General features: G+C 36.4%; 1 protein-coding gene across 12 annotated transcripts in view; it reads left to right on the forward strand.

The window, feature by feature from the left end:
• Balat (Beta-alanine transporter) overlaps positions 1-20462 on the forward strand; it is a 299782-nt gene extending 279320 nt beyond the window's left edge. For 9 of the 12 annotated variants that reach the window (XM_067094756.1, XM_067094760.1, XM_067094766.1 and 6 more), the window contains 9 exons: positions 11956-12059; positions 12657-12811; positions 13859-14027; positions 14828-14954; positions 15884-16011; positions 16667-16881; positions 17659-17837; positions 19093-19271; positions 19907-20462. In XM_067094756.1, the coding sequence (XP_066950857.1) occupies positions 11956-12059; positions 12657-12811; positions 13859-14027; positions 14828-14954; positions 15884-16011; positions 16667-16881; positions 17659-17837; positions 19093-19271; positions 19907-20288 (1638 nt within the window). In that variant the 3' untranslated portion in view covers positions 20289-20462. Of the gene's footprint in view, positions 1-11955; positions 12060-12656; positions 12812-13858; positions 14028-14827; positions 14955-15883; positions 16012-16666; positions 16882-17658; positions 17838-19092; positions 19272-19893 lie in introns of all 12 variants that reach the window. The other 3 variants (XM_067094822.1, XM_067094812.1, XM_067094833.1) reach the window with 1 other exon arrangement.
• Positions 20463-27222: the final 6760 nt, after the last annotated feature.

Genomic DNA, 27222 nt, shown 5'->3' on the forward strand with positions numbered 1-27222 from the left:
GCTCAACATTATTTTCTGCAAGAAAAAATCTGCCTGAACGTGGTCCATAATGTAGAGTGCTTGTAACTCAAGCATCTTATATACGTATTCAAGCGCTCGAGGGATGAAACTTGTTCTCTCTTTTAATGGCCGGTGATTTTAACCTTTATATATACCATGTGGAAAAGTTATTTAGACTATTAGCTTACCATAAAAACGAGAGCAAACAAAGTTTGAGAGACAATAAGTAAGAGAAATACACAAATATACAAACATATTTCATACTTTACCTCTCCATGAAGGCTTTAGAGACACGTTTCTGTGATTCCCTCAAGCCAAGGACATGAGATAGACTTATGACAAAGGAATCCGTTATTCTCATCTCTCATGTCTCTCGTTGTTGGGTCTAATGCTAGGCAGGATACACTCGTACAATAACTGACAACAAACGTAAATTTATAAACTGGTACATGTCTAAAAGGTCAAATACGAGAAATAGTCTCGTGATTAAAGAATACTGAAAGCGTACAAATTTCTCCAATACGTCCCACTAGTGAGTTACACTGATAAATCGTAAATACTGATAACGTCATAAATCTCCAGATAATCTCAGTCATTTCTCTTAGATTTACCATCATTTAGTTATATTTCACTTTACTCTCTGGTGCATTTACATGTATATGCCTCTCTATTTTGGGATGTTAGGCCGTCTTAATGGCCACTTTTAGTTGCCTAACGTTAGGTGGTGACCATGTAACCAACGTTTTCGAAACTAGGGCTTCCAGAGTATTGGTTCATGATTGTGTTTGAATGTTAAGTGCGTGTATGTGCGTGTTTTTGTGTATGAAAGGGAGAGAGAGAGAGATGATTTTCTACAACTAGATTAAGAAGGAGCATTTGAAATGGAGGTAGCAGAAAAGAGAAGGCCCTAAGTAGAATCAAATAAATGAAATATGTAGATAAGACGCAAAATAGATGTTGCTAACAGAGAAACAGGTACACAAAAAAAGAAAATGAAATAGCAAACCCATTTGCTTTTTGGTGACTACAAATTACTTTTCACATTATTGAAAAGAAAATGAATATTTTCTTTTTATTCAGACATATAAAGGGCAAACAGTACTCTAGAGAAAATTATAACAGAATATACCACGAAAACTATTTCATTCATTACCCTTCCCATGAAGACTTTTGTATCACAGAGTTGCTTTTCGAAATTCCCTCAAGAGGTGGACGAGCTTTTTTAACGCTTTCTTGGAAATGCGACGCACTGAAAAAATAATGTTTAGTAATCTTTTCAGGAAATAGACGGGGGAAATCCTTATTCTTCGTTTCCTCGTTATATTCCGTGGACAACGAAGTTTTAAAAGCGACAGTTTCTGTATTATTATTATTATTTTTTTTCTATCTCAGTCATCCTATTCGACTGGGTGGTATTTATAGTGTAGGGTTCCGGATTGCATCTTGGCTCCTTAGGAGTCCATCGCTTTTCTCACTATGTGCGCTGTTTCTAATAGCATCCTCTTCTGCATGAGTCCTTGAGCTATTTCGGCATCTAGTTTTTCCAGGTTCCTTTTCAGGGATCATGGGATCGTGCCTAGTGTTCCTATGATTATGGGTACAATTTCCACTGGCATATCCCATATCCTTCTTATTTCTATTTTCAAGTCTTGATACTTATCAATTTTTTCTCTTTCTTTCTCTTCTACTCTGATGTCACATGGTACTGCCATATCAATGAGTGATACTTTGTTCTTGATTTTGTCAATCAGAGTCAAGTCTGGTCTGTTGGCACGTATCGACCTATCTGTTCTGATACCATAGTCCCAGAGGATCTTTGCCTGATCGTTTTCTATCACTCCCTCAGTTTGTTGTTCGTACCACTTATTACTGCAAGTTAGCTGGTGTTTCTTGCACAGGCTCCAGTGCAGGGCTGTTGCTGTTGAATCATGGCTCTTTTTGTACTGGTTATGTGCAAGCGCCTGACATTCGCTTGCTATGTGGTTTATGGTCTCGTCTTTCATATTGCATTTCCTGCATATGGGAAAGATGTTATTTCCATCTATTGTTCTTTGGACATATCTGGTTCCTAGGGCCTGATCTCGTGCCGCTGTTAGCATTCCTTCTGTTTCCTTCTTGAGTTCTCCCTTCTGTAGCCATTGCCATGTTTCGTTGCTGGCCAGGCCTTTAGTCTATCTCATGTACTGTCCGTGCGTTGGTTTGCTGTGCCATTCCTCTGTTCTGTTTTTCATTCTCCTGTCTCTGTATAATTCTGGGTCTTCGTCTACTTTTATCAGTGCTTCTTCCCATGCACTCCTTAGCCACTCGTCTTCACTTGTTTTCAGGTATTGCCCCAGTGCTCTGCTCTCGATGTCGACGCAGTCCTCTATGCTTAGTAGACCTCTCCCTCCTCCCTTTCGTGTTATGTATAGTCTGTATTTGCTCTTGGGTGTAGTACTTTGTGTATTGTCATTTGTTTCCTAGTTTTCTGGTCTATGCTGCGGAGTTCAGCCTTCGTCCACTCCACTACTCCCGCTCTGTATCTGATTACTGGTACTGCCCATGTGTTTATGGCTTTCTTCATGTTTCCGGCGTTGAGTTTTTACTTGAGTATCGCCTTAAGTCTCTGCATATATTCTTTCCTGATCATATCCTTCATCTCTTGGTGTTTTATATCCTCTCCTTCTATAATTCCCAGGTATTTGTATCTAGTCTCATCTATGTATTTGATGCTGTTCCCGTCGGGTAGCTTTATCCCTCCAGTCCTCGTTACTTTGCCTTTTTGTATGTTGACCAAGGCGCATTTTTCTATTCCAAACACCAGATACAATCCTTACAGTCTGGATTAGGGTACCTGTTTCCTTGATGCTCTTACCATACAGCTTCATATCTTCCAAGAATATCTGATAGTTAATTCTGTTGTCGCCTTTCTTGAGTTGGTACCCAGCATCCAACTTCTGCAGTACCGCTGTCATGGGAATCATTGCTACTACAAAGAGTAGTGGGGACAGTGAGTCGCCTTGAAAGATTCGTCTCCTGATGTTAACCTCTGCTAGCCTTATCCCAGAGCTTGTAAGTACTGTATTCCAGTTACGCATTGTATTTTTTAGGAAGCTGATGGTGTTTTCCTCTGCCCCATATATTTTCAGGCATTCTATTAGCCACGTGTGCGGTATCATGTCGAAGGCTTTCTCGCAGTCAATCCATGCAGTACTTAAGTTGGTTCTCCTTCTCTTAATATTCTTCGTTACCATTTTCGCTATCAGGAGCTGGTCTTTTGTGCCCCTACACTTCCTTTCTGTTGGTGGGGATGGTGTTTGTATCCTCTAGATAGTTGTATAGCCTTGTTCTTGTCTTTCTGTACTGAGGATGTTCTCCCTGTGGACATCCACTTGGGCGCATGGTGGTTTGTGATACAATGCTGGAGTTGTTCTGTTATGCGTGGGTGTAGGGCCTGGAAGTTTTTAAGCCAATATCCATGGATTTCATCGGGACCCGGGTTCTTTCCATTTGGGCATTATTATTATTATTATTATTATTATTATTATTATTATTATTATTATTATTATTATTATTATTATTATTATTATTATTATTATTATCTGTTGTTTAGAAAGGTCACGCATTTTTACGGAAGGTTAAATACACAAATGTTTTCCATAATTCAGTAAGTTAATGCGAGAACATCTCTCATACATTAGCATAATAAGGTTACCCCATAAATACTCATAAACTCATACAGAAGTCTGACGGGCTAATTTCATTCATGTGTCTCAGCTGGGTGTTATCAATATCCCCTCTTTTCAATAAAGTTTTGCTCTACTGAGTGGAGAAATTTTGCCCCCATTTGACTATATTTGATCAGCTCAAGGTGTCACACTATCGTGACCATATTACCAGTGTTTTCAGTTCTTCCATAATATCGGGCTCAAGTTCTTTACGTACAGAAGCTGCGCTCGAGCACATTCTTGGAGTCAGCTCTTTTCTGCTCTTCTTCTTTCTTTCTTTTTATTTTTTCTTATAACAGAGCTCTACTCAAACTCTGTGGAAGGTTGATCGACCGTTCTTATATTTTCTGCTCGTTTCACGTGAATAAATGTACATTAGGATAATAATAATAATAATAATAATAATAATAATAATAATAATAATAATAATAATAATAATAGTAATAATAATAATGGATCTCTAGCAGTCTGCCTCACAGAATATATACAAGACTGAAATGTCCTTCGTTGTCGTAGTCAGCGAAACAGACTTCTAACTACCCATGGATGAATATGTCTTAAGCGATTAGGAAGCTCGTCGAAGCGTCACGAGAGCTAAATATATCCCAGTGACCCCAGCTAAAGATGACCTTCCACGCAAATTTATATTCTGAGCCCGACTCAGTCCACTTTTAAAGCGTTGATTAGGGTGAGCTAATTAGCTTTCATCTCAGCTGAACGCTGAACTAATATCCAGGAAATTGTTTATCAACCTGTGGCTGAAACTACCTATTGTGATATTGAGCAACAAATGATTCACTCTTTCTCTCTCTCTCTGGCTTCGTAACGTAAGTAGCGGTGCTTGCCGCTCACGACCGAGAAGACCCGAGTTCGATCACCTAACAGGGCGAGGAATAAACGATTTGGACTCGTTTCTTAAAAATCCAGTTACCCTCTGCTGCTGTAAACAGTGATTGGAACACCTTGTTTTTAATTGGTTTTCAAATCAGAGCATTTTTTTTTTACCCCAAAAATTATGGTAGACGATATTCTAATCATACGATACATATATAGATGTGTGTGTGCGTTTGTGTTCGTGTCATCATCGCCTTCAACGCCAGTCATGTCTTTATTGTGTTTTATCTTCCACAAATCTTCCCTTATCCCCAGCCTCCCTTCTCGTCGTTCTCAGCCAAGTAGGCTGTCTTCCAACTATTCTTGTGTCCACAGGAACCCATCTAACATCATCGCATACTGTTGTCACAGCTAAGGACGTGTTCAGGCGATCTCCATCTCCATAGCCCTTTCATCAGTATCTAATGCACACATGGGGAGTTCGTAATTTTATTTATGGTGTCATTTCTAACTCTAACATTCTTTTTAAAGCTTTATTTTTTAATCAACAAAATCATGGATATAGTTTTGGTGTCATTCCATGTTTCATGTACGTACAGCGATATAGAGTGTACAGGACTTGTGTATAATGTTACTTTCGCATGCCTTCTTAGCTAATTTAATTTCCAAATCTCATTCAACCAGCCCAGCGATTAATTTACCTATTTTAGCCTTCTGCTAAGTTGCAGCACAAGAGAATCTATACTGCATATCATTGTTCCCATATATTTGAAATATTCATCCTTATTAATCCTTTCTCCAGCTGTGTTACATTCCTTTATGCATATTTCCCACTCAGAACTTTTGTTTTTGTAAGGCTTGTTTTGAGTCCCATCTCTGTTAAGCAAGTTTTGCAAATCATGTGGTGTTTACCTCATTTAAACAGGATAATTTTCATACTCTAAGTCTGCCAGGTTTCTATCATTATATATATATATATATATATATATATATATATATATATATATATATATATATATATATATATATATATATATATATATATATATATATATATATATATATATATATATATATATATATATATATATATATATATTGTGTGTTTATGTGTGTATATATAATATATACATATATATAATGTATATGTGTTTATGTGTATGTATTATATACATATATATAAATATATGTATATGTATATATATATATATATATATGTGTGTGTGTGTGTGTGTGTGTGTGTGTGTGTGTGTGTGTGTGTGTGTGTGTATTTCAGCCTTCAGTTTCGATCATTCTAAAATAATAAGATGTGACAGACTTTTCTTTTAGCATCCAGCAGGAAATTCCATTCAATTAGCGTCTTCATCAATCCCGATCGAAAGAGGGCGAAGAAGAGATAAACAAATAATAAGAGAAGAACCCCCATCTGATTAGACGGATGGTGGCGGAAAAGGACCAATCAATGGCGCCCTTTTGTTATGTCATTACCGCCTAATACGTCACGGGAAATGCATGTCATAACCAATTACACTGCTCTCTCTCTCTCTCTCTCTCTCTCTCTCTCTCTCTCTCTCTCTCTCTCTCTCTCTATTGTTTCATACAGTATCGATTAACATTAGCTCAATGCTCCGTTTTAACCAAAGATCAAAGTACGTTTTAACTGAACACGCTTAAAAAATTCACTGATTATTTTTCTATAGGTTTTCGTTTTTATACAGTAGTCATTTATCATTGATTTTCTCAAAGGCCAATTTACTTTACATTTTATATGCTTTGCTTTCCCTTCTACAGCAACCTACCTAAAACACATTTTTCACTGAAAAGTTCTTTCATTCTCTCAGAATAAGATCTCCTCAAAAGAAATAGATATAGATAAAGGAAAAGGTAAAAATCTACTCTGTCTCAGGACTTCCGTTCCGTTGGTCCTCACCTGAGTTCAAGGGTCTGTTGACAAAAGATAGCTAATTGGCACTTCCTTCAAAACGACCAGAAACTGACACCCTTCCTCAACTTACACTTAGCCATCATTAGGAGCAGTGATTCAGCAAAAAATGCTCAGGCAATACAGGATGATAAAGTCGACAGAAAAGCTGCTTATTTTCCTTATTATCTTTATATACAGTTGGATGCGAAAGGTGAAGATAAATTGAGGGCATAGGAGCAAAATCGAAGGCAATGATTGAAGGCAAACCCATAGTTCAGAAATAACTTACAGATGCAGTGGAGACTGCCACAAATGACTTGGTCTGTCTCTGATTAAGAATATCTGCCAGTCGATTCTGTAGTTTTCCAGTCACAAAGGCAATGCAACACACTTCGTCCGCACACAAAGACATATAATGGTAGTACGAAATGAGCTTCTTATGGGAAAAGAGGCATTTCCAAAATATTTGTATTTTTCTCATATCATTCAGAGAATTCCCCGCATTATTATATAAATTGTGTGATTTACATAATTCGGCTAAATTTATTTCTAAATGTAAAATGCTTGTTTTACATGCAGCAGCATATTTCCGTGTAAATTAACAAAACCTAATTAAATGCAAATTATCCGCATTCCCCAACTAATTAGCACGGTTTTATATAAGTGACATAGTTCCACTGGACTATTCATTGCTAAAACAATACAAGCCATGTAAAAAAATTATTTTTCCAATCGAATTATAGACACGCACCTTTAGGTCTATGTGAGCTATCTGCTTATCCTGAACGGATTACCGATTGTGGCCTTAAAAAAAAACGGTATACCTGACGTTCAGGTAATTCATAAACGTAAAAGTAAAAAACAAAACTCGTAGTTTATTATTTTTCTTTTTATCTAATCTCATAATATCCGATCCCTTGCTAGCTAACAAGTTTGAAAATATAGAGTGGGACTTTTCTCGAACGGGAATTAGCAGCTACTCTTTGAATGCCTTTAAAATATTTGTGCGGATTTCATATCTAGGTTATAAAATGATACTGTGTGTGTGTGTGTGTTTGTTAGCACAGGATAATGATTTTTACTAAAAAACAACGACAATAACAACTCATGAAGTCTCTCTCTCTCTCTCTCTCTCTCTCTCTCTCTCTCTCTCTCTCTCTCTCTCTCTCTCTCTCTCTCTCTCTCTCTCCTGTGTTTGTGAGCACCAGGATAATGATTTTGATTAAATCCTGGTGTGTCTCAAAAGATTTATTTTTCATTTTTTAGTTCATTGTAATAAAAGCGTGTTTAAAAATAATTATTCAAAATTTTTTTTTATTATATACTTTTTAGTTTTAACAGAAATTGTAACATATTTATGATTGTAGCTAGCGAAATTGATATCCTGTCGAGCCAAAGAAGGTTTGAAAAATCCGAAGAGGTATTTACCAAGTCAAAGAAGTTGTGAAAAATCCGAAGAGTTTCATACAAATCCTGAGATACTGGGAGAGGTCACTGTAGGGTCACTAGAGGTCACTGCTGACCGACTGATCATGTAAGATTGTATTGCCACCGGGACTGAGTAACATGCAAAATTTCAAGTCCACCGGATGAAGGGAACAGGTCAGAAATTGAGTTACAAGATTTGACAGACAGACAGACAGACAGAGACGCGGAAGTCAAGTTAAACGTAAAAAACAACAACAACGACAATAACAACTCGTGAAGATTACACATTTCTAATTACAATTTTCTTCAAGTCTCATAGTTCCTCATTGGATGGGTCGATATCGTACTCGGCTAGCACTCTCCTAGGCCCGCATTCGATTCTCCGGCCGGCCAATGAAGAATTAGAGGAATTTATTTCTTGTGATAGAAATTCATTTCTCGGTATAATGTGGTTCGGATTCCACAATAAACTATAGGTCCCGTTGCTAGGTAACCAATTGGTTCTTAGCCACGTAAAATAAGTCTAATCCTTCGGGCCAGCCCTAGGAGAGCTGTTAATCAGCTCAGTGGTCTAAATTAAACTTTTTTTTCAAGTCTCATTCAGCTGATAGAAATACACATTCCCTCCTTAATCATCTGAATAGTCCTTCACTACAAAAAAAAAAAAAAAATAGAAAGAACAAGCAAAGAAAGAAAATAAATCAGGTGTGCAAGAAAAAAAGTATTGCGGACAATAACATTGGAATTAAGAGAAAACTTGATAAAAAAAACATTTGGTTTAGCGTTATGGAATATAATTAATAACTAGAATCCATTGCTGAGAGTAACTGAAGAAACGGTAAGCAGATTATATAAAGATATTGAGAAAGTAACAAGAATGGTTAAGGTGCGTCCGCAGAACAAAAAAGGGAGCGGTAAAAGTTATGGAAAAATGGGGACAGTTCTGTGCATTCGATAAAGACAATGTTGTAAGTAGTATTATTTTTAATAATGACGTTTTTATCTGAACTGGTATTGTTATAGACAAGAGCAAACGTTCCAGCAGAATTGCAGTGGAATCTTCCACAGAAAAGATTGAACACATCTGATGAAAGGAAAAGGAACAATCATGATTTAAAATTAATATACATATTGAAATGACAACAAAGTGGTTTTGATTATAGATAATTAGTAATAAATTTTAATGCATAAGATTGATTATATCCATTCAATGAATAAACAGATACATTGATAAAAAAAATGTAAAAATGCTATCACTTCGTACATAGGATACTTCCGTGGTCACTACTAAGGGATTCAGGGCCGATGAAACACGGTTTTTCGGCAACAACTTTTCATCAAAGCGTCGGATAAAGGTGAAAGTTGGCAAGTGTATATTTTATAACCCTACCTAATTTTAGCAAGTATTATTTAGTGCCTAAGTTCGACAGTTTTGATATTTGTAGAGTAAAATGAAGTCGCCGATGCCGGAACTGAGAAAATCACAGACAAGGATCCTAAAACAAATCGTTACGTAAACGTAATATGGCGTCATGAGGCTCCGTCCATCCACCAGGTAGGCGGTGAATGGATATTCTTACAGTCTGGGCTTCAACAAATTCGATAATGGCCAGCAGGATATGGAATTGTCCCCGTGGTTGCAAGACTGCATTTGTGCTACAGCTTGCCACTTTGTATACCAGCGAGAAGACCTGTGACAAGATTTACTACAGCGTTAATAGGTCATTATTCCTATAGTGGGTAATAGTTACTTGGCCACCCCAGAGGTGTGGGCAGGATGATGACCTCTTCCTCGAGAGTGACGATAAAGACATTTTGTAAATAAATTATGTATAGTGTTAGACGTTTTATTTGTACATCTAAAACATATTTATGAAAAAAATGATCATAACAATGTTCCTCATTGAGACTGATTCCAATATATTTTCCCTTCCATGCATATCAATATAAATCGTGTTACATTTGATTGATATTAAGTAGGTAAATAAATTTAATAGCTTGCCCTCAAAATCTTGACTCCTACCATTACCTTTTATTTGCAGCGAGTAGGCTATACGAGCCCTGTTTAGGGTGCCTTATGATATAAATAAAAAACAAAGAAAATTAGCAGTGGGTTACATTAACTGAAGTACAACAATGGCGTTGATCTTTACACCTCTAACATTGGAGGGAAATGAGGTATCATTGCTTTTCATTTGAACTCTACTTCTAGTGACCGCTCGCGACTTGCTGCAAATAGAAGGCTATAGTGTCGAAATCTGAGGTAAAACAAAACGGATTGTCTTTTTGTATTCCCGCCCTGAATAGATGTAGATCTAACAAATGAACTATAGACTGGTTCATTATGTGGATGAATTACATAACTGAATTATTTGTAATGTAGAAACAATACGAATATCAAGAAAATGGAAGAATTCCAAGCTAACAACTTAGTCCCAACAACTGCTGTGGAAGTTGCGATGAAACCTCCACAAAGTATTAATAATAATAGTAATAATTATAATAATAATAAAATAATTGAGAATGATAGCCATCATTGATATCGCTGAAACCTAGGATGGGTACCAATATTAATTAGTGAATATGTCATCGGCTGGTGGGCAGAGCCACAGTGAAGAGACGTACGTTTTCTCAATATGTAAACTCTCTTCACTGTGGGTGGTGCCTCATTACGTCATAGGTTAACGTCACTGTTGTGTTCAAAACCCTTACCTGCGATTTTGATGGCTCTGGCATAGGAAACACACTTACTCTAATAAGTACCAGAACTATCGAACTTAGGTACTAAATAATACTTGCAGGTATTATTTAGGCAGGGTTATAAAATATACACTTGCCACCTTTCAACCTTATCTGATGCTTAGATAAAAAGGTATCACCGAAAAACCGTGTTTCATCGGCTCTGAATCCCGTAGAAGGTAATAAATAAAATAAATACTCTTAATTTTAGTCATGTTGTTGAAGGGCGTTCCACAATCTACGGTTCCTGGTCTCCCGGTTTCATTTGAACATAACGAATTAAAAAGATCGCCGTTGAATTTGCCGGTAGATTTATCGTCTAAACTATCATTAAACACCAAAAACTGATCGTCTGCTGGGGTAAACAAAAGAATTCAACCCCAGTGAGAGTATGAGTACACATTGCTTTCGCCTGTGTGTGTCTGAGTTTTAACAAAACAGCGTAAGTGCGGATGACAAATTAATGAAGAAATTTGGTTAAAACAATCATTTGGCGGCTTCCTCCAAATGATAGATTTTGGTGCATAATGATAAAAGTATGTCGTGGGTTTCAGAAAAAAAAACTCATGTATGGGGTCCATGTTTAATGCTAAAATCTGAGAGTAGTCACCACCCGGCAGAGGCAGCTAAACGTGGTACATGAGACAGCCCGGCAGCTACGTAAAGCTGCGAAGGCACTGGTCACTTGAGCAAGAAAGAGCTGGAAGGAAATAATAAGGGAAAATGGAGAGGAAAAACTTAATTAATGTAAAAGAATAAACACTACAAGTAGCCTGAAGGAGAGTTAAATGACAATTTACAGCCGAACAATAAGAGAAGAAGTCAAACAAGAAAGCCATTGATTGGAAGCAGAGACAACGAAAAACCTTCATCACCTAGGCCCTCCTGTTGAGGGTACTGCCGTCAGTGCACCTCATGCAGTGAAATGTAGGCATTCCTTAAGGTTCTTTACAGCTTCCTTTCGGCTCCTAGCAGCAACCCCTTTCATTCATTTTATTGTACCTCCATTCATATGATCTTTCTTCTATCTTACTTTTCACCCTCTCCTAACAATTGTTTCATAGTGCAACTGCGAGGTTTTCTCCTTTACTCTCACTTTCATTTTCAACACTGAATGACCTCATAGGTCCCTGCGCTTGTCCTGCAGCCTAAATTTGATATTCCAATTACATTCCTCATCTAGGCCGTGCATGGTGATGGAAAAAATATGGGAGAGTCCACATTGAAAGAAAGTTCAGTAATGATAAAATGATTTACTTGTACATATCATTGTGAGTGTTTATTTGCTTACAAACCATTCATTCATTTATCCATATCTTTCAGTGGGATCTAGTATGCGATTCATCCTTTTATCCTACATTAGCCCTTGTTCTCCTGGGCGCTAGCGGTCTGGTCGGGAACTACATATTCGGCTACATACAGGATGGGTAAGGATGTAAAGGTTTTGGTCTTCAATAATAGCTGCTGTCAGTAGGATGCAATATCATTCTGATCAGTGCCATATGGTGTTTATATATATATATATATATATATATATATATATATATATATATATATATATATATATATATATATATATATTGTGTGTGTGTGTGTGTGTGTGTATGCATTTATTTTGTACTTACTAATTTTTATGTTTTTGCATTTATCTTTTACTTACTAATTTTTAGCAAATCTTTGAACTCCAATATTCTTTTTTTCTCCATTTTTTTATCTCCTTCAGACTAGAACTATATATATATATATATATATATATATATATATATATATATATATATATATATATATATATATATATATATATATATCTCTTGGGAAGGAGTTTTACACTCTAGTTCAAAATTATTTTGCTATGTGGCATTCCTGTCAAAATACAAACATCATTTTGTGGCCTCAGATACAGGCATTTATGTTTCACCAGATCCATACAGACAGATTTAATCAGGCTGCTTGAGTTTTCCTCCAGCCTAGAAACCAGGCGCTAACCTGAAGGGAAGTGAAAACCTCTTTCTTGCAATCCGCAGATGTGGCCGTCGACCGGCGTTCTTCATCTACCTTCTGATCGAGAGCGCCTTCGGTATCGCCACGGCCTTCGCACCAACATTCCACTGGTGGCTCGTATGTCGAGTCGGGGTGGGATTCACCGTTCCTGCCATCATGTCGACGCCTATGGTGTTAGGTTAGTCGTTCTCTTAAGAGATGAAATGAATTATCTAACGTCCTCATGTAACCCAAAACCTATGGAATCATATAAAGGAAGAGGGAAGTTGGTCTCGACCCCAGAGAGAAGTTCACTCGTCTCCTAGAGGATGTGTGATAGCTAGGGAAAGCGGAGTGAAACGAATTCTAGAGCTTGGAGGTAGTGGAAATTAAACTGTCAGAAACAACCGAGTTGTTTGAGAGTAGCGATTTCTAGAGACCACCAGAAAGGAAGACGGACTGATTCCTTAAGATAAATAGGATAATAGGTTTTGCTGATTGATTAGACAATAAGTGTATAAGCATTAAATAAAGTTTAATCAGGAATAGAAATCCTATTTGAAAATAAAGTCACTCTCTGTCTTGAGGATGCCCAGCCACACAATAGTCGTTTGTTTCAGTTACTTAAATATGAAAAGGTATTTAATTAATTTCCCAACAATCATATTAGAAATTGCATTTTTCTGCCACACGCAATCGTATCAGCCCTACCTAAATTAGGTCTTAACATTTCATTAACTTTATAGGTTATCAGTCTCAGAAGTTTCTGAAATATTTCATATACATATATTATACACAAATATATTTATATATATAAATGTTTATTTATACATACATACATATATATATATATATATATATATATATATATATATATATATATATATATATATATACAGTATATATATATATATATATATATATATATATATATATATATATATATATGTTTATGTTTGTGTGTGTGTATGTTTTGCGTTTGTGTGTGTCCAGGATTTATTTTTCAACGTACATTAGGCTACTCTCTCAGTCATGTCTGTCTGTGAATGTCAGAGATATTTGAATTATCGCATGAGTCTGTATGACAGAAAAGAAGAGAGAGAGAGAGGGAGAGAAAGAGATGTTTGACTGGAGATTCCGTGGAACCTGAGTGCAAACCTTAATCAGTTTTCTTTGCAGGTCATATGCTCATTTATCAGTCCTTCTGTGCGATCAATCGTAATTTCCTCTATTGCTTTCATTGCAGCCATTGAACTCGTGGGTCCGGGCAAGAGGACCTACACGACGGTCATCATGAACGTGGCCTACTCCTTCACCCTCATCATGTTGTCGGGGGTGGCGTACCTGGTTAGGGACTGGGCGCAGCTCTCCCTCGCTACCACCATCCCCTTCTTGGCCTTCTTCTTCTTTTGGTGGTGAGGAATTGATAGAAGGGTGGCAAAGGCAGAGGTCTCTGTAGCTTACCTTTAGCCTTAAATGTTTTCATTTTATTTCTCTATATCCATGGTTGCATTCAGAAACCAATTCTTGAATTATTATTGTTATTATGCAATGAGAGAAACACTTTATTGTGCAAAAGCTGACGTAGTACAGCACAACAACAGGCAACCAAGGCGCGGGATGCGTATAGGGAAACGCCCTTTATAATGAATGGCATTGGCTCTGATAATTATACGCATCTTTTCCATCCTATTGACTACTAGACAAAACAAATTCATCAGGGCGGATATGATGTTCAGGTAGTATTGCAAAATATAAATGATTGAAAAAAGTCAGATAAAACATTATAGATAAACCTCGTGTCTTCGATTAAAAGAGAAAAACAGTGGCAAAAAATGTGAAATATAACGTAAATGAAGAATAACGAGTCTCAGTTCAGGATTCATTTAATAAACAATAATTATACGTATTTTAACAGTTAGCATAAAACACTGACTACTGTGGAGGTTAGAAGGTTATAACATTCATTATCTTATGAATGGGATCGCGTTTGCAGTCTGACACTCAAGCATGTTGACATTTGCACTTGAATATATCTGAGGCATTTCATTAACACCACTAGCGGGGAGTGTACCTGATGAAAAGTATATGAATATATGTATATATAAATACTTATGTGTATATCTATATACAGCATATATAGAGAGAGAAAGCGTGTGGTGCGTTCCTGTCTTTATGTGTGTATTTTGTTAATTTAACTTCTTTCTTTCCCCAGTGTTTTACCCGAGTCACCACGATGGCTGTTGGCCAACGGGAGACTGGAGGAGGCTGAAAAGATCATGCAGAAAATGGCGAGGGTCAACAGGAAGCAGCTACCCGAAAATTATATGGCGAATCTTAGGGTGAGTGAAATGGGATATGAGAATCTGGGATTCTAATCTACAATCATTCATTATCAGTCTTTAGGCTTGGTTTATATATATATATATATATATATATATATATATATATATATATATATATATATATATATATATATATATATATATATGTATATATATATATATGTATATATATATATATATATATATTATTTATATCATATGTATATATATAGGCTAAATATATTTTTATAAATATATATATATATATTTATCAAGGGTGGTATATGGAGACAAATTAAAGACAAAATTGAGTCTATTTATTATTTAGTCACTATGAGTACATAGGCTAGAAATGTTTTTAAAAAAATTTACTCAAGGGTGGTGGTCTAGATCCATAAAGACAAAATTATACCATATTTATCTATATATTTATATAGTCATATATATGTAGTATGCAAAAAGTTTGTGTGTTTTGTGTGTCTCATGATATATATTATATATGTGTGTATATAGATATATATATATATATATATATATATATATATATATATATATATATATATATATATATATATATATATATATATATATATATATATATATATATATATATATATATATATATATATATATATATATATATATATATATATATATATACACATATATATATATATACATCGGAGTGGCTTCAGGAGGTGTTAACCTTCCGGTTCTCGTCAAGATTTCTTTTGAGAGGAGGTTACTATCCCAGATGCCGTTTTCCATGACCATGGAACTACCAGTTACATATTTCACAGTTTAGGTTCAGAAAGACACAGTGGGAATCAGCGGAATGTGTCCTAAGTGCTCTGCCTCTTCTGGGAATGCAACACAGGACATCTTGCCGATGCAGAGTGTCCTACTGTCTTAACAATGACCTCAATGCATCTCTCGTTTCATTGCAGAGGAAACACGAGATCGAAAAATACATGACCGGAAAAGAGGACGAGAAAGTGCAGCGATCCTACGGAGTCATGGATCTATTCCGAACTCCAAATCTGTGTCGGAAGACTTTAATCATCACGTTTATCTGGTAAGTGCTGACAGAGACGCAGCTACTAAGTTTAACGAGAAGGTAAGCGGTGAGTGGAAACCTTTTCGTCTCTGTCCAAGCAAATGTAATAAAATAACGTGATGAGTGAAGATAATCTAATATTGGGTCACAAACGAAGATGCTAAGTTAATGTATAATGGAACTTAAAATTAAAAATTATAAGTTCAAATACCTCAACCAGAGAGTAGCTGGTAACTTCACCTGGTAAATAAAAGTACACTAATCACTGGTGAGAGATGTTCTTTGTTTGTCATTCTGCACATAGAAAATAGTCTTAACGTTTCATGAGTATATTTTTCAGTTATTTTTCAATAAATGAATAAACATACCAACGGCTTAAGCGTTTATACTCTGGAATTCAGCTTATACATAAATCATACGCATGCGTTAGTAAATACTTATGCATTTATGTATATAGGTATACTGTATGTGTGAGGGCATATCTAGTGAATAAGGATATGCACTTGCAGACAAACTTCTACATGCACTTAAAGTTGTTTATCACGATTTGACAAGTGGAAAAGCATCCTTTCTGTGATTAGAGATGCGACTCAAAATATCTCTCCGAAAAGGATAACACATTATTACTTGTGGTTATTTACAACGTGAACCCATCCGTATTTCATTCCGTCAGGTTTACAAATACGTCGGTCTACGTAGGCCTCTCCTACTACGCCCCTGCTCTGGGCGGCGACGCCTACCTCAACTTCTTCCTGGCTGGACTGGCTGAGTTACCTACCTACCTCTTCTTGTGGCCGTCAACAGAATACTGGGGCAGGAGATGGACTCTGTGTTTCTCAATGGTGGTCGGAGGAAGTGCTTGCGTTGCCACGGTTTTAACGCAAAATGGTTAGAGCTTATGTTGACTTGTTTGTCCTAGATAGAATAAGATTGCAATCTGTCACCAACGTCCTCCTGCGGTTTTGGAGCCGTAAGTTACTTGTGTTTATAATATTGTTTCTTGTGTAAGCTCACATTGTTCTCTCTTATGAATCAGTAGACCTTTGTGTTAAAATGCCAGGAGGGAGCTTAGAGAATAATCTCAGGGTTGTTTCCTTCATCTCTTACTGATGACTATGGTCGATGAGTCTTATATGAAACGGCCTGCAAGTGCTAAAAAATATCTCGTTTATACCTGTGTCACCCTCTAAAATTGGTTCAGGTATGTCCATCTTATGCAGGATAAAATATGCCATGCATCACGTGCAACTGAAGGATTCATGAAAAGCCAAGAAACAAAAATTATAGGTTGAAAGAAGCAGTTGGAGAACAAGAAAGCATATTTCAATCTTTTCTTTGTCATGTTACAATATATTTTATGAAGGAAAATATCACTGAATTTGGGTAGTAAGTACAGCTACTATTTACTGGATTAAAATGAGAAGAATTGAATATGGTCATATATCAGTACAGAGTTTTGATTGAAATCTAGTATTAAAATCCAACCCTTAATCACTCAATATCTGATAAATCAGTTCGTACATGAGTCATGGACAATCCCATCTAAATCTTCTTCGTAAAAGGTAGCCTTTTTGTTATGCAACGAACACCGTATAATATAAACTCAACTAACGGAGGAGTTGACATCTTCGTGGAATTAACCCTTTCCAGTTTTGTCTCGCCTAGATCCCACGGTCACTCTGGTGCTGTATTGCGTCGGAAAGTTTGGAATCTCGGCCTCCTTCGTGGTGCTTCCCTTGATGGCTTCCGAACTCTACCCAACCGTGGTTAGAGGGATGGGTCTCTCCGTCTCTGCAGTGGCCGGAATGATCGGGCCCATTGTGATTCCGCTCATAAATCATTTGGTGAGGAAATCATTTGCTTGATAAGAACTTTATTATATAGGGTATCTGATAAGGAATATAGACTAATTTACTATCAAAATGCAAAACAGCTATGCTGGCAAGGTAGTACTACCCATAGTGTGCCTTGCGTGGGCTCCAGCTTAAGGTACATTAGGTTCTTTGCTGCATTCTTTCTGCCTATTACTTCAAATCTGTTCCATGGCCGTCCCATTTCTTCAACTTAACCTGCTCCAATTGTTACGTTTCATTTAGTTCTAAGTATGTTACTCGGTAGTTTCAATATGCTATTTTGTAATAAAAAAAACTTGAACAATTGAACTTCCATGTTTTGTAGAATATATGCAAAGAAAAGTACAATGAAATATGTGGTAATCGTACACGTGGAGGATTCAGTTCTTACAGTTTTGACTATAAGAAATCATTCACATATTTTTTAATTATTTGCCAGTAATTTGTTGCTCTCATCTGTTGAGATTTAAGAATCCGAGAGAGAAACTCTGAGAGGTGCAGCTTTTTCTTCACAGCCTTTGACTGTTAACTGGAAGGTTTTTTTATCATTCACAATCCAACAGTATAAAAAAAATAAATCCATTGGATTAATCAATTCATGTAGCACCCGATTGATGCAAAGGACTTTGGCGAATTCTCGCCAAAAATATACCCTATATCGTTGCATCATGATAGAGGGTATATTTTTGGAATAGGGACTCCATGAGGTCTCCCGGGCATAAGACCTTGGAAGCAATGCTGTTACCTCGTTGGAAACGACCCTCCCCCATATTGAGTCTGGTGAAGCAGAGTAACTTTTGTGTCACATTTTCCTGTTACACATTTAGCTATTTTGCGTACTATCACAAACTCCAAAATTTTGTGAAATGTCGTATTTCCTTTATGCAGAGGAAGCTTAATGCTCTTGTATAGCTCAGGCTTAAGAGACATACACACAAACACACGCAAAAAAGAGGGTTGTGTTATAGACCCGCTTATTGAAGAACTGAAAATCGTGGACGCAGGAGACACGGAAGTAAAATGAGAATTCAAGTACAGGGAGAGAAAGAACATCAAACGTTACTTTGCAAGAAATACTGATATCCGCAGAGTAAATGAAGAAAGAGGTAGCCTGACGTGTGGTACAGGGCTTCCTTACCATACACAGAACAGAAACAGGTAAAAAAATATTCCTTTTAATCATTCAAGTAGCTTGAAATCACTTAAGACTTAATAAATAGATTTTAATGTCTTGTGTTCATTACAGGGCTCGGAAATGATGGTATTGCCTTTGATTATCATGGGGATACTCTTGAATCTCGGAGGCATTTTCTCTCTCATGCTGCCGGAAACTCTGCATCAGCACCTGCCTCAAACCTTGGAAGAAGGAGAGGAGTTTGGCAAGCACTGGACAATGTCAGATTACTGCGCCTGTTGCCCTAAAGAGTAAGTTTCAAACAAACAAAATATTAATGGAATAGAGAATTTCTACATAACATCCAGTTGTAGACAAATTTTAATCAATCACTGCTCTTGTATAGTACTTTATAAATTACATACAAATCACCATTTATGTACATTACTTTAATATTAGAGACTGTTAAGCTGTGGCAAAGAGAAAGTCTACAAGTTCATTTATTATTTTGACAACAGACATTTACAGCAGTTTTGCATTACAATGTAGGAAAGCTGCTTACAACAGTTTTGTATTACAGTGTAGAAAAGCTGCCAGTATCTCATAAATTTTAAGTTTGTGCATGTACCTTATTTGAAAATATGGATATATCTTGTACTGTACATAGCCCACAGATGAAAAAACTTGAATTTATAATAATATTGATTCTATAAACGTTTAACCCACATCAGTTATTCAGTGTCCTTTTTGTGTTCGAAAATTATTTATTTCACGATACTCCTCTTTTCTCTGTTTTCCCCATTTTTTTCTGTCTGTGGACACTTATTTTGGAAGTTAATAGTCTTTTTGGTTACAGTATTTCATAAAAATAGATACACATTTTGGATTAAAGTAATGTAGATGATTGTAGTAATCACAGCACAATTAATTCAGATGACTTCCACAGACCCAGCAGTATGAATGGGACTGCCAGAAAGATGTCCACAGCTGACAGTGTCCTTCAAGACAGACTATCTGACGGAGCACCAGAAGAATCGTTCCCAGTTTCGAACCTTCTCAAAAGCCATGACCAAGAAAGAGCGACGGAAGACACTTTAGGAGGAGGAAGAAATGAAGAGGACATGTCGAACCCAGGGGCCAGAGGCAGTGACGATGGAAGGCAGCAACACCACAGAGTGTCCTTCGATGAATCTAGTTTGGGTAGCGCAGGAAGCATCAACAGGAGGAGGAAGGCGGGCTCGCCAACTTACACCCAGAGTCCAAGCCCAGAACAAGACGAAGAGGAACACAAGTTGATACCAACAAGCAGAAAGGTTACTGTGGTATAGAATCATGGCAACACATCTGGTTTATCAATACAGTTTTATTAGACTTAAGAGGTATATTTATTACAAGTACCTATTTGAATGTTATTGTACACTATGAATGTAAATACTGTCTTTATGAGCATATTTCCTTTATGATATGAAGATGTTTTAACACTTACTCTTCCTTCTAAAGAATCGTTTGTTTCATTTCAGTCCTTTGAAAAGGAAATGCATTGAGGATTAAAAGAGGTATGCATATGAATATAAAAATCCTTTTATTAATAAAGGCATATGCATACAAAAAAGTCAGTTGCATATATATATATATATATATATATATATATATATATATATATATATATATATATGTATGTATGTATGTATATATATACATATACATTATTTATATATATACATATATACATATTATATATATATATATATATATATATATATATATATATATATATATATATATATATATATATATATATATCAAAAGAAGGCATCGTGCTTACCCCATACAAAAATGGGAAAAAAGCACGTTAAAGAAGAAGATATATATATATATATATATATATATATATATATATATATATATATATATATATATATATATATATATATATATATATATATGTATATATACATACTGTATACATAAAGAGTTAGACATCTTAATTCATCCACCCTGTTCCAGTAATACAGTGATGTGTGTAAACGATTCCGTAATGATAATTCCTAGACCTCTGCTTTTATTACGCAAACTCCCGGAATGTTACATCACTAGGGAAGCTATTACCTCAGCAAAAAACGTTTCGTCCAGAGCTTAACATTCAATAAAGCCAGATTTCTCCTATGGGGAATTAATTAGAAACTGATTTATTGATATCGTATTTCACTTACTCAGGTGGGTCTAAGGCTTCATTGTGACCTGTATTGCTTGCACTTGACCCTTTCAGGCCACTTTGTCAAGCAAAAGTCTGCTTTAGAATGTATCAATAAAAAATACATATCAGCCTTCAACACATTAGGTACCAGGTTGGCTAAGGCACCAGCCACCCATAGAGATACTACCACTAGGGAGCTTCAGGTTTCTTTTCAAGGCTGGCCACTACGGTCTGTTGTTGGGTCCCTCTTTGGTCATGGACTTTTTTCAATTCCATCGCCAACTCAGAATAGTTGGCATATTCATTATATATCTGTTACTGTTGACACACTTCACAACTTTGAACAGCTACACTGCTTACTCTTTTCAGTCTGTCCTTTATTGATATATAGAACAAACTCAATAACTTGGTAGGCATCTCGTCTAGGAGAAGGCTACTCCAAAGTAAACCACTGTTCTTCAGTCTTGGATGGTACTATAGCCTTTGTTCTGGGGTCTTCCACTGTTTAGGACCGAAGTTCCCTTACCTGGGGGTATACTCAAGCACACTTTTCTGTGAGTTACCTCTTCCTCTTATTTTTCAAACGGCATGTAAGGTCAGCTTAGTAGAACGACCGAGCATTCCTGGTAAGTTGAGCAAGAGGTTGCCTCGCCCTTATCATTCTCTTTTTCTTTATCTTTACCCATGACTTCATTTTCAAAACCATCACTACTGTCCTTCCTTCAGTGTCTGGCAAGTCTGGAGATGTATTTGCCTTGCTGGGTGTGCCGACTCCTCCCAGTTGACCAGTTTCATTCCAGAGTTAGTTTTGGTTTAAGAACTGATTTTCCATGCCAGAATTGTTTCTGTTATTATTTTTGTTAAGTTTGCAAATATTCCTTGATGCTTGTTTTACATGTTGCTGCTTCTGTTTTGGCAACATTGAACTTAATCGTAGTCCATGGATGCGATCACAAGAATGTATTTTATATAGCAATGCCTGTGGATTAAATACGAATAAAAAGGGACTTGCGTGTTGCTGCTGTCAGTTTTGATATCCCCTTTTGTTTTGAAACTCTTGTGACTGATTTGCGATACATTAGAGATCCATTGATTCCAAGGTTTAGGAAGCCCATTATACTAAAGCTTAATGCCATTCCAAGGGCCTTTGGAATGGCTTTGTATATTAAAGAGGGTTTCTGTGCACCTCATAGGCCACTGTATGAGTGTGGATGTCATGAAACACACATGGAAGACTGATAAATCTTTGTGTTTTTGCTAGCAGTAGGAACCCAGATATGGAAGCTGGCTCCAAGTCTCGTTCCATTTTCGTTGTGATCACAATGAATGGCTGAACTCAGTTACTGCCACAGACAATCACTGTGTTGCTGCTTTAGAATTTTCCATTATTTCTGGATGTGAGCAATTAATAAATGAGCCCACACACCAATCGGGCACTGTCTTGACCTTGTATTCACAGATGTTACAGGGGTTATATCTTTTTGAGTAGGTTCGCCGGTAGGCTTCTCTAACCACAGTTTGGTGAAGGCTAATGTGGAGCAATATTTGTGGAAGTCTGAATATTATTGAGTGCTTAACTGATAATCTTAAGGCTATTATTGAGAGGAGAATTCCTTCTAAAATCCTAAAGTTTCGTCTTAAAGATAAGCTATGATTTAATGCTGCATGTAAGCTTGCCTGTCTTGAAAAACAAGAAGCTTATCATTTATGGAGGAACAATCGATCAGAATTTCTATGGTGCAATTTCACTGAGCATATTAGTCAAACTCGGGTTGTCTATGAGAATGTGAAGGTTTTGCTCTCCAGTGGTGATGGCCATAAGTGGTGGTCTGCCCTCTCAAGTCATCACTCTGGAATTGATTCAAGCATGCCTCCCCTTGTAGGGGCTGATGTAACAGCTTTACATTGCCCTAAACAGAAGGCTGAACTTTTGGCTCAAGTTTTTGTAAGCAAACAGTGTGGCGAGTCCTTGTGTTGCCTCAGTCACGTTTTCCAGAGCCTAAGTTGTGTTCAGTGGCCTGCAGATCCAGAGAAGTCGGAACTTTGCTTCTGGGCCTTGACAGTTACAGCAGCATAGACCTTAATAAAATCTTTCCCATTGCTTTTTAAAAATACTGCTTATTTCATTGTTCCTAAGATTAGTAGGCCTGTTTTAGAAGATTACTTAGACTTGCAAGTTTTCCTTCTGTTTGGAGTAGGGGAAACATTGCTGCATCCCCTAAGGGACTAAGTTTGTCATCATGCCCCTCAAAATATAGGCTGATTTCAGTTACCCCCGATTTATCTAAGGGTTTTGAGAAGCTGCTTTCTAAGTGTCTTTGTAGGTTTGTTGAATAAAATAACATTCTACTGTCATTGCAGTTTGGGTTTCATAACGTCCTTGGTACTTGTGATGCACTTGTCAATACGTACCTTCTTGCAGATTGCTCTTTATGACAGTGCTGAGACACACAGTCGGTTTAGTTTTTAGTGCAACCTTTAACCGTGTGAATTGTGAAGCTCTACTGTATAAGCTAAGATTAATGGGAATTGGTGGTTCATTTATTACTATTTTAAATGAATATATAATAGGCAGAGCTCAAGGAGTCTGTGTTGCTGGCCAGTATAGTAGCTTTGGTAATGTCGTTTCTGGTGTTCCTCAAGTAAGTTTTCTGTAACCTTTTCTACTTATTATATATACAATACTAGTAATATGTGACAAGGTCTGGAGAACAAACTGATTTCATATGCTGAAGATGCTGCTCTTCTACCTGTTGTTCCTTCTCTGTGTCTTAGGTTTGATGTTGCTGAATCCTTGAATAGAGATCTGGCACATATTCATGAGTGGAGTGGGCTTTGGGGCATGAAGTTTAACTCTTCTAAATCTCAGAGTATGATGAGTTAGTCGATCTAGAATACTTCTGCCGATCTAGAATACTTCTGCCTTTGCATCTTGATTTACATTGAAATGGTGTTGTTTTAAATGTCAGTGACTCTTTTAAGACTGTAAGTGTGTAACACTTGATAAGAAATTGACTTTTGAGAGGCATATAAGTAATGTTGCTTCCTTTGTTTCTCAAAAGTTGGTATCCTGCAGAAATGTCTCAGAATGTTTGGGATGTAGCTCTTTTGACTAAGTGTTTTAACGCTTTTTCATCTTCCTTGCCTGGAGTACTGTTCTTCAGTGCGGCCTATGGGTGCTGACTCTCATCCCAAACTCTTGGATAGAGTTATGTCATCAGTCAAGTTTATTTTGCCAACTCTTGATATTGACTTGTGGCATAGATATAAAATGAGGTCATTATATTCATTGTATAAAATGTTCTACAACAACAAACATCCTCTGCACTCTTCTTTACCTGTCCTAGCTCTAGAAAATTCATTCCTGCTCTCTGCTGACGGTCTCTTGTATTCAGGTGTATTGGTTTCATATTCTGTTCTCTCATATTTTTTTATTTATCACCTTTGCCTAGATCTTGTCTCTCTCTGCAAGCTGATTTCCCTTTAGAACCCTCTTGGCTTTATAGTCTGTTAACTCTAACCATAAGGGTTTTCAGCTCAAGTAAGGAAAGAAAGATAGAGCACAAACTACAGAAGGGCTGATTTTTTTACTTTTTTAGAAATAGGTCCCCTACTTACAGCAGAGGATCTGTTCCAGCACCACGCCGTAAATTGATTTCCACCGTAAATCGGTGCTTTGCCGTTATCGGGGCTTTAACGGCGCCGTAACTTGATGTTTATCGCTGTAACTTGATGTTGCATCAAGTTACAACACCATGGGCGCCGTTAACTTGAAGCCAATTCGTGCCGTTAGTGCCGTCAACGGCGCAGAAAAAGCGCCATAAGATCAGATCTGCCGTAAGTCATGTCGCCATAAGTCTGTGACGCACTCAACAGTATCTTAGTTGAATGTTATCAGTATGTTATGCCTATAAAATCTGAAATTAAAATTGTTATCAGACTGCAGCTACAGAAACAGAACTGAGAACTTTGCAAGGCACCTTAAGAAATACTGGACAGGAAATTAAAGAGATTGTGTCAGATGTGCAGAAAACAGGAACCAAGAGTAGTGAGGCAAAGTACAGAGGTCTCTCAAATTTTGTTCCTGAGTGCTGCTGGTCAGTGCTGCAAAAAGAGCCCATGTAAAGAGAGGAAGAGGTTCGTGAGGTTGTTTCGCTATGCCCGAAGGCAAGTATGATGATAAGCAATCGCAAGAAGTAATAAAAAAAAAGATGAAATTTAGAAGCCCTTCTGCCAGACAACATTGGTAAATCAAAAGTAGAAAAAATTAGTAAGAAAAATATAACAGAAATAGATATTAAGAAGCTTATTAAAAGCTTGACTAATATCGTCATTAGACATTCATACTGTCTGTTAATACATACAAGAAATAGAAGTGTCCTGTGAGAGTTATGAGTACCATACATGCATTAACACTTCAAGAAAATAAAAGACTCTGTGCCAGAAATACATGTACATGTATATATATATACATATATATATACTATATGTATATTATATGATAAATAAAGACAAAATCCACGAAGGAAAGAGAAACAATGGATTGCTGCAAGGTCCTCCGACTGTCGTCCTTTACTTAGCAGACTGAAGAAATATAAAAAATAAGTTTACTAAGAAAGCTCATATAAATGACAGATGGGGATTACAAAGGAAAAAATATGTACCTGAAATCCAACACAACTGAACAATTAGTAGAACTGCCAAAACAGGGTTAAATACTTAAGAGGTTTTATAACGGATAAGGATCAACTATTCAGAGGCAGATACAGGACAATTAGAAGATTATACAAGGAGGTGACTGACCACCAAAAAATGTAATAAAGTACAGCTCAATAATTCCCTTATTTTGTAAACAATAACAATTTTTGCAAGACGAACTTTTCGACAAATAAAGAATTACATTAAACATACGAATACGAGAAAATATATATAAGGTAACTAATTTGTAATTAAGTCAGTGATTTTATCTTTCAGGTCATTCTTGAACATTTTTCTAATACAGGGGCCCAAATAAATGCCAGGGCTAAGGTTAAAATTACAGCTGGAAGTAAGCTGTATAATAGTGGATTCTGAAAGATTTCTTGAAGAGAAATCTTTTGATCTGGCAACCATTGAACTTTCAGTCCAATTTATCTTGTGAGCAGGCAAAACAGCTAAAATATCGTCCATATCTATACCACTTTAAAGGAGTATAAATGGTATTAGGTAAATATCGTTTGTCAAAAATGTCCAAATACAAGTTTGAGAGGAGTCGGGATAAAGGGTTGCCCATTGCCATACCAAACGTTTGTTGGTAAAATTCACCATTGAAAAATATCATGTATTCTCTTTTAAAGTGGTATAGGTATGTTGATATTTTAGCTGTTTTGCCTGCTGGCATTGATGTAAATGATTTACTCTAATTTGAATAACCAGGTACCATCCATTAAGTTTACTTTATAATTAGGAAAAGACAATTGCTTCCCTTTCTTAGACGTTTTAATACATAGAGAACCATTTCAACGCAAATTCATTATTTATAGGAAACCAACCAACTTAACTTATGTCCATTTTTATTCAGGCCATCACCTCGGTATCAAAATATCCATTTTTTCTTCTATGTTTTTACGAGCTTTGCGCATTGTCAGTCCCCAGTATTTGGATCAAGAAACAGAATACATAAGAAAAATAGGGACAGATTTTGTTATCCTTAACATATACTAGATATTTGTTATAATAAAGCCCACAAAAAGTTTTATAGTGAAAGTAACGTGGAGGAAGAAACCCCCTAAGAATAGTCTTAGCTTCCTTTATTTTAGCAGTTTTGAAAACATAAAATCATTGTTAAAATTTTTAATGTCAACCTCGTTTTTCTCTATAATAACACACTAAAAGGAATGTTAATAAAAAATAGCCCCAAAAAAACAACAACATATAATATATAAAATTCCATGTTTGTTTGGACTGCCCCTTTTTATATACTGGCCAATCTAGCAAAGATTTAGATGTACACATTAAGCAACATAAGCATTCAGTCAAAACTGGACAAACATCCAATGCTATATTCATTCACTTAAGTAAAAACT

The sequence above is a fragment of the Macrobrachium rosenbergii genome, chromosome 4, assembly GCF_040412425.1.
Source record: "Macrobrachium rosenbergii isolate ZJJX-2024 chromosome 4, ASM4041242v1, whole genome shotgun sequence".
Lineage (NCBI taxonomy): Eukaryota > Metazoa > Arthropoda > Malacostraca > Decapoda > Palaemonidae > Macrobrachium > Macrobrachium rosenbergii.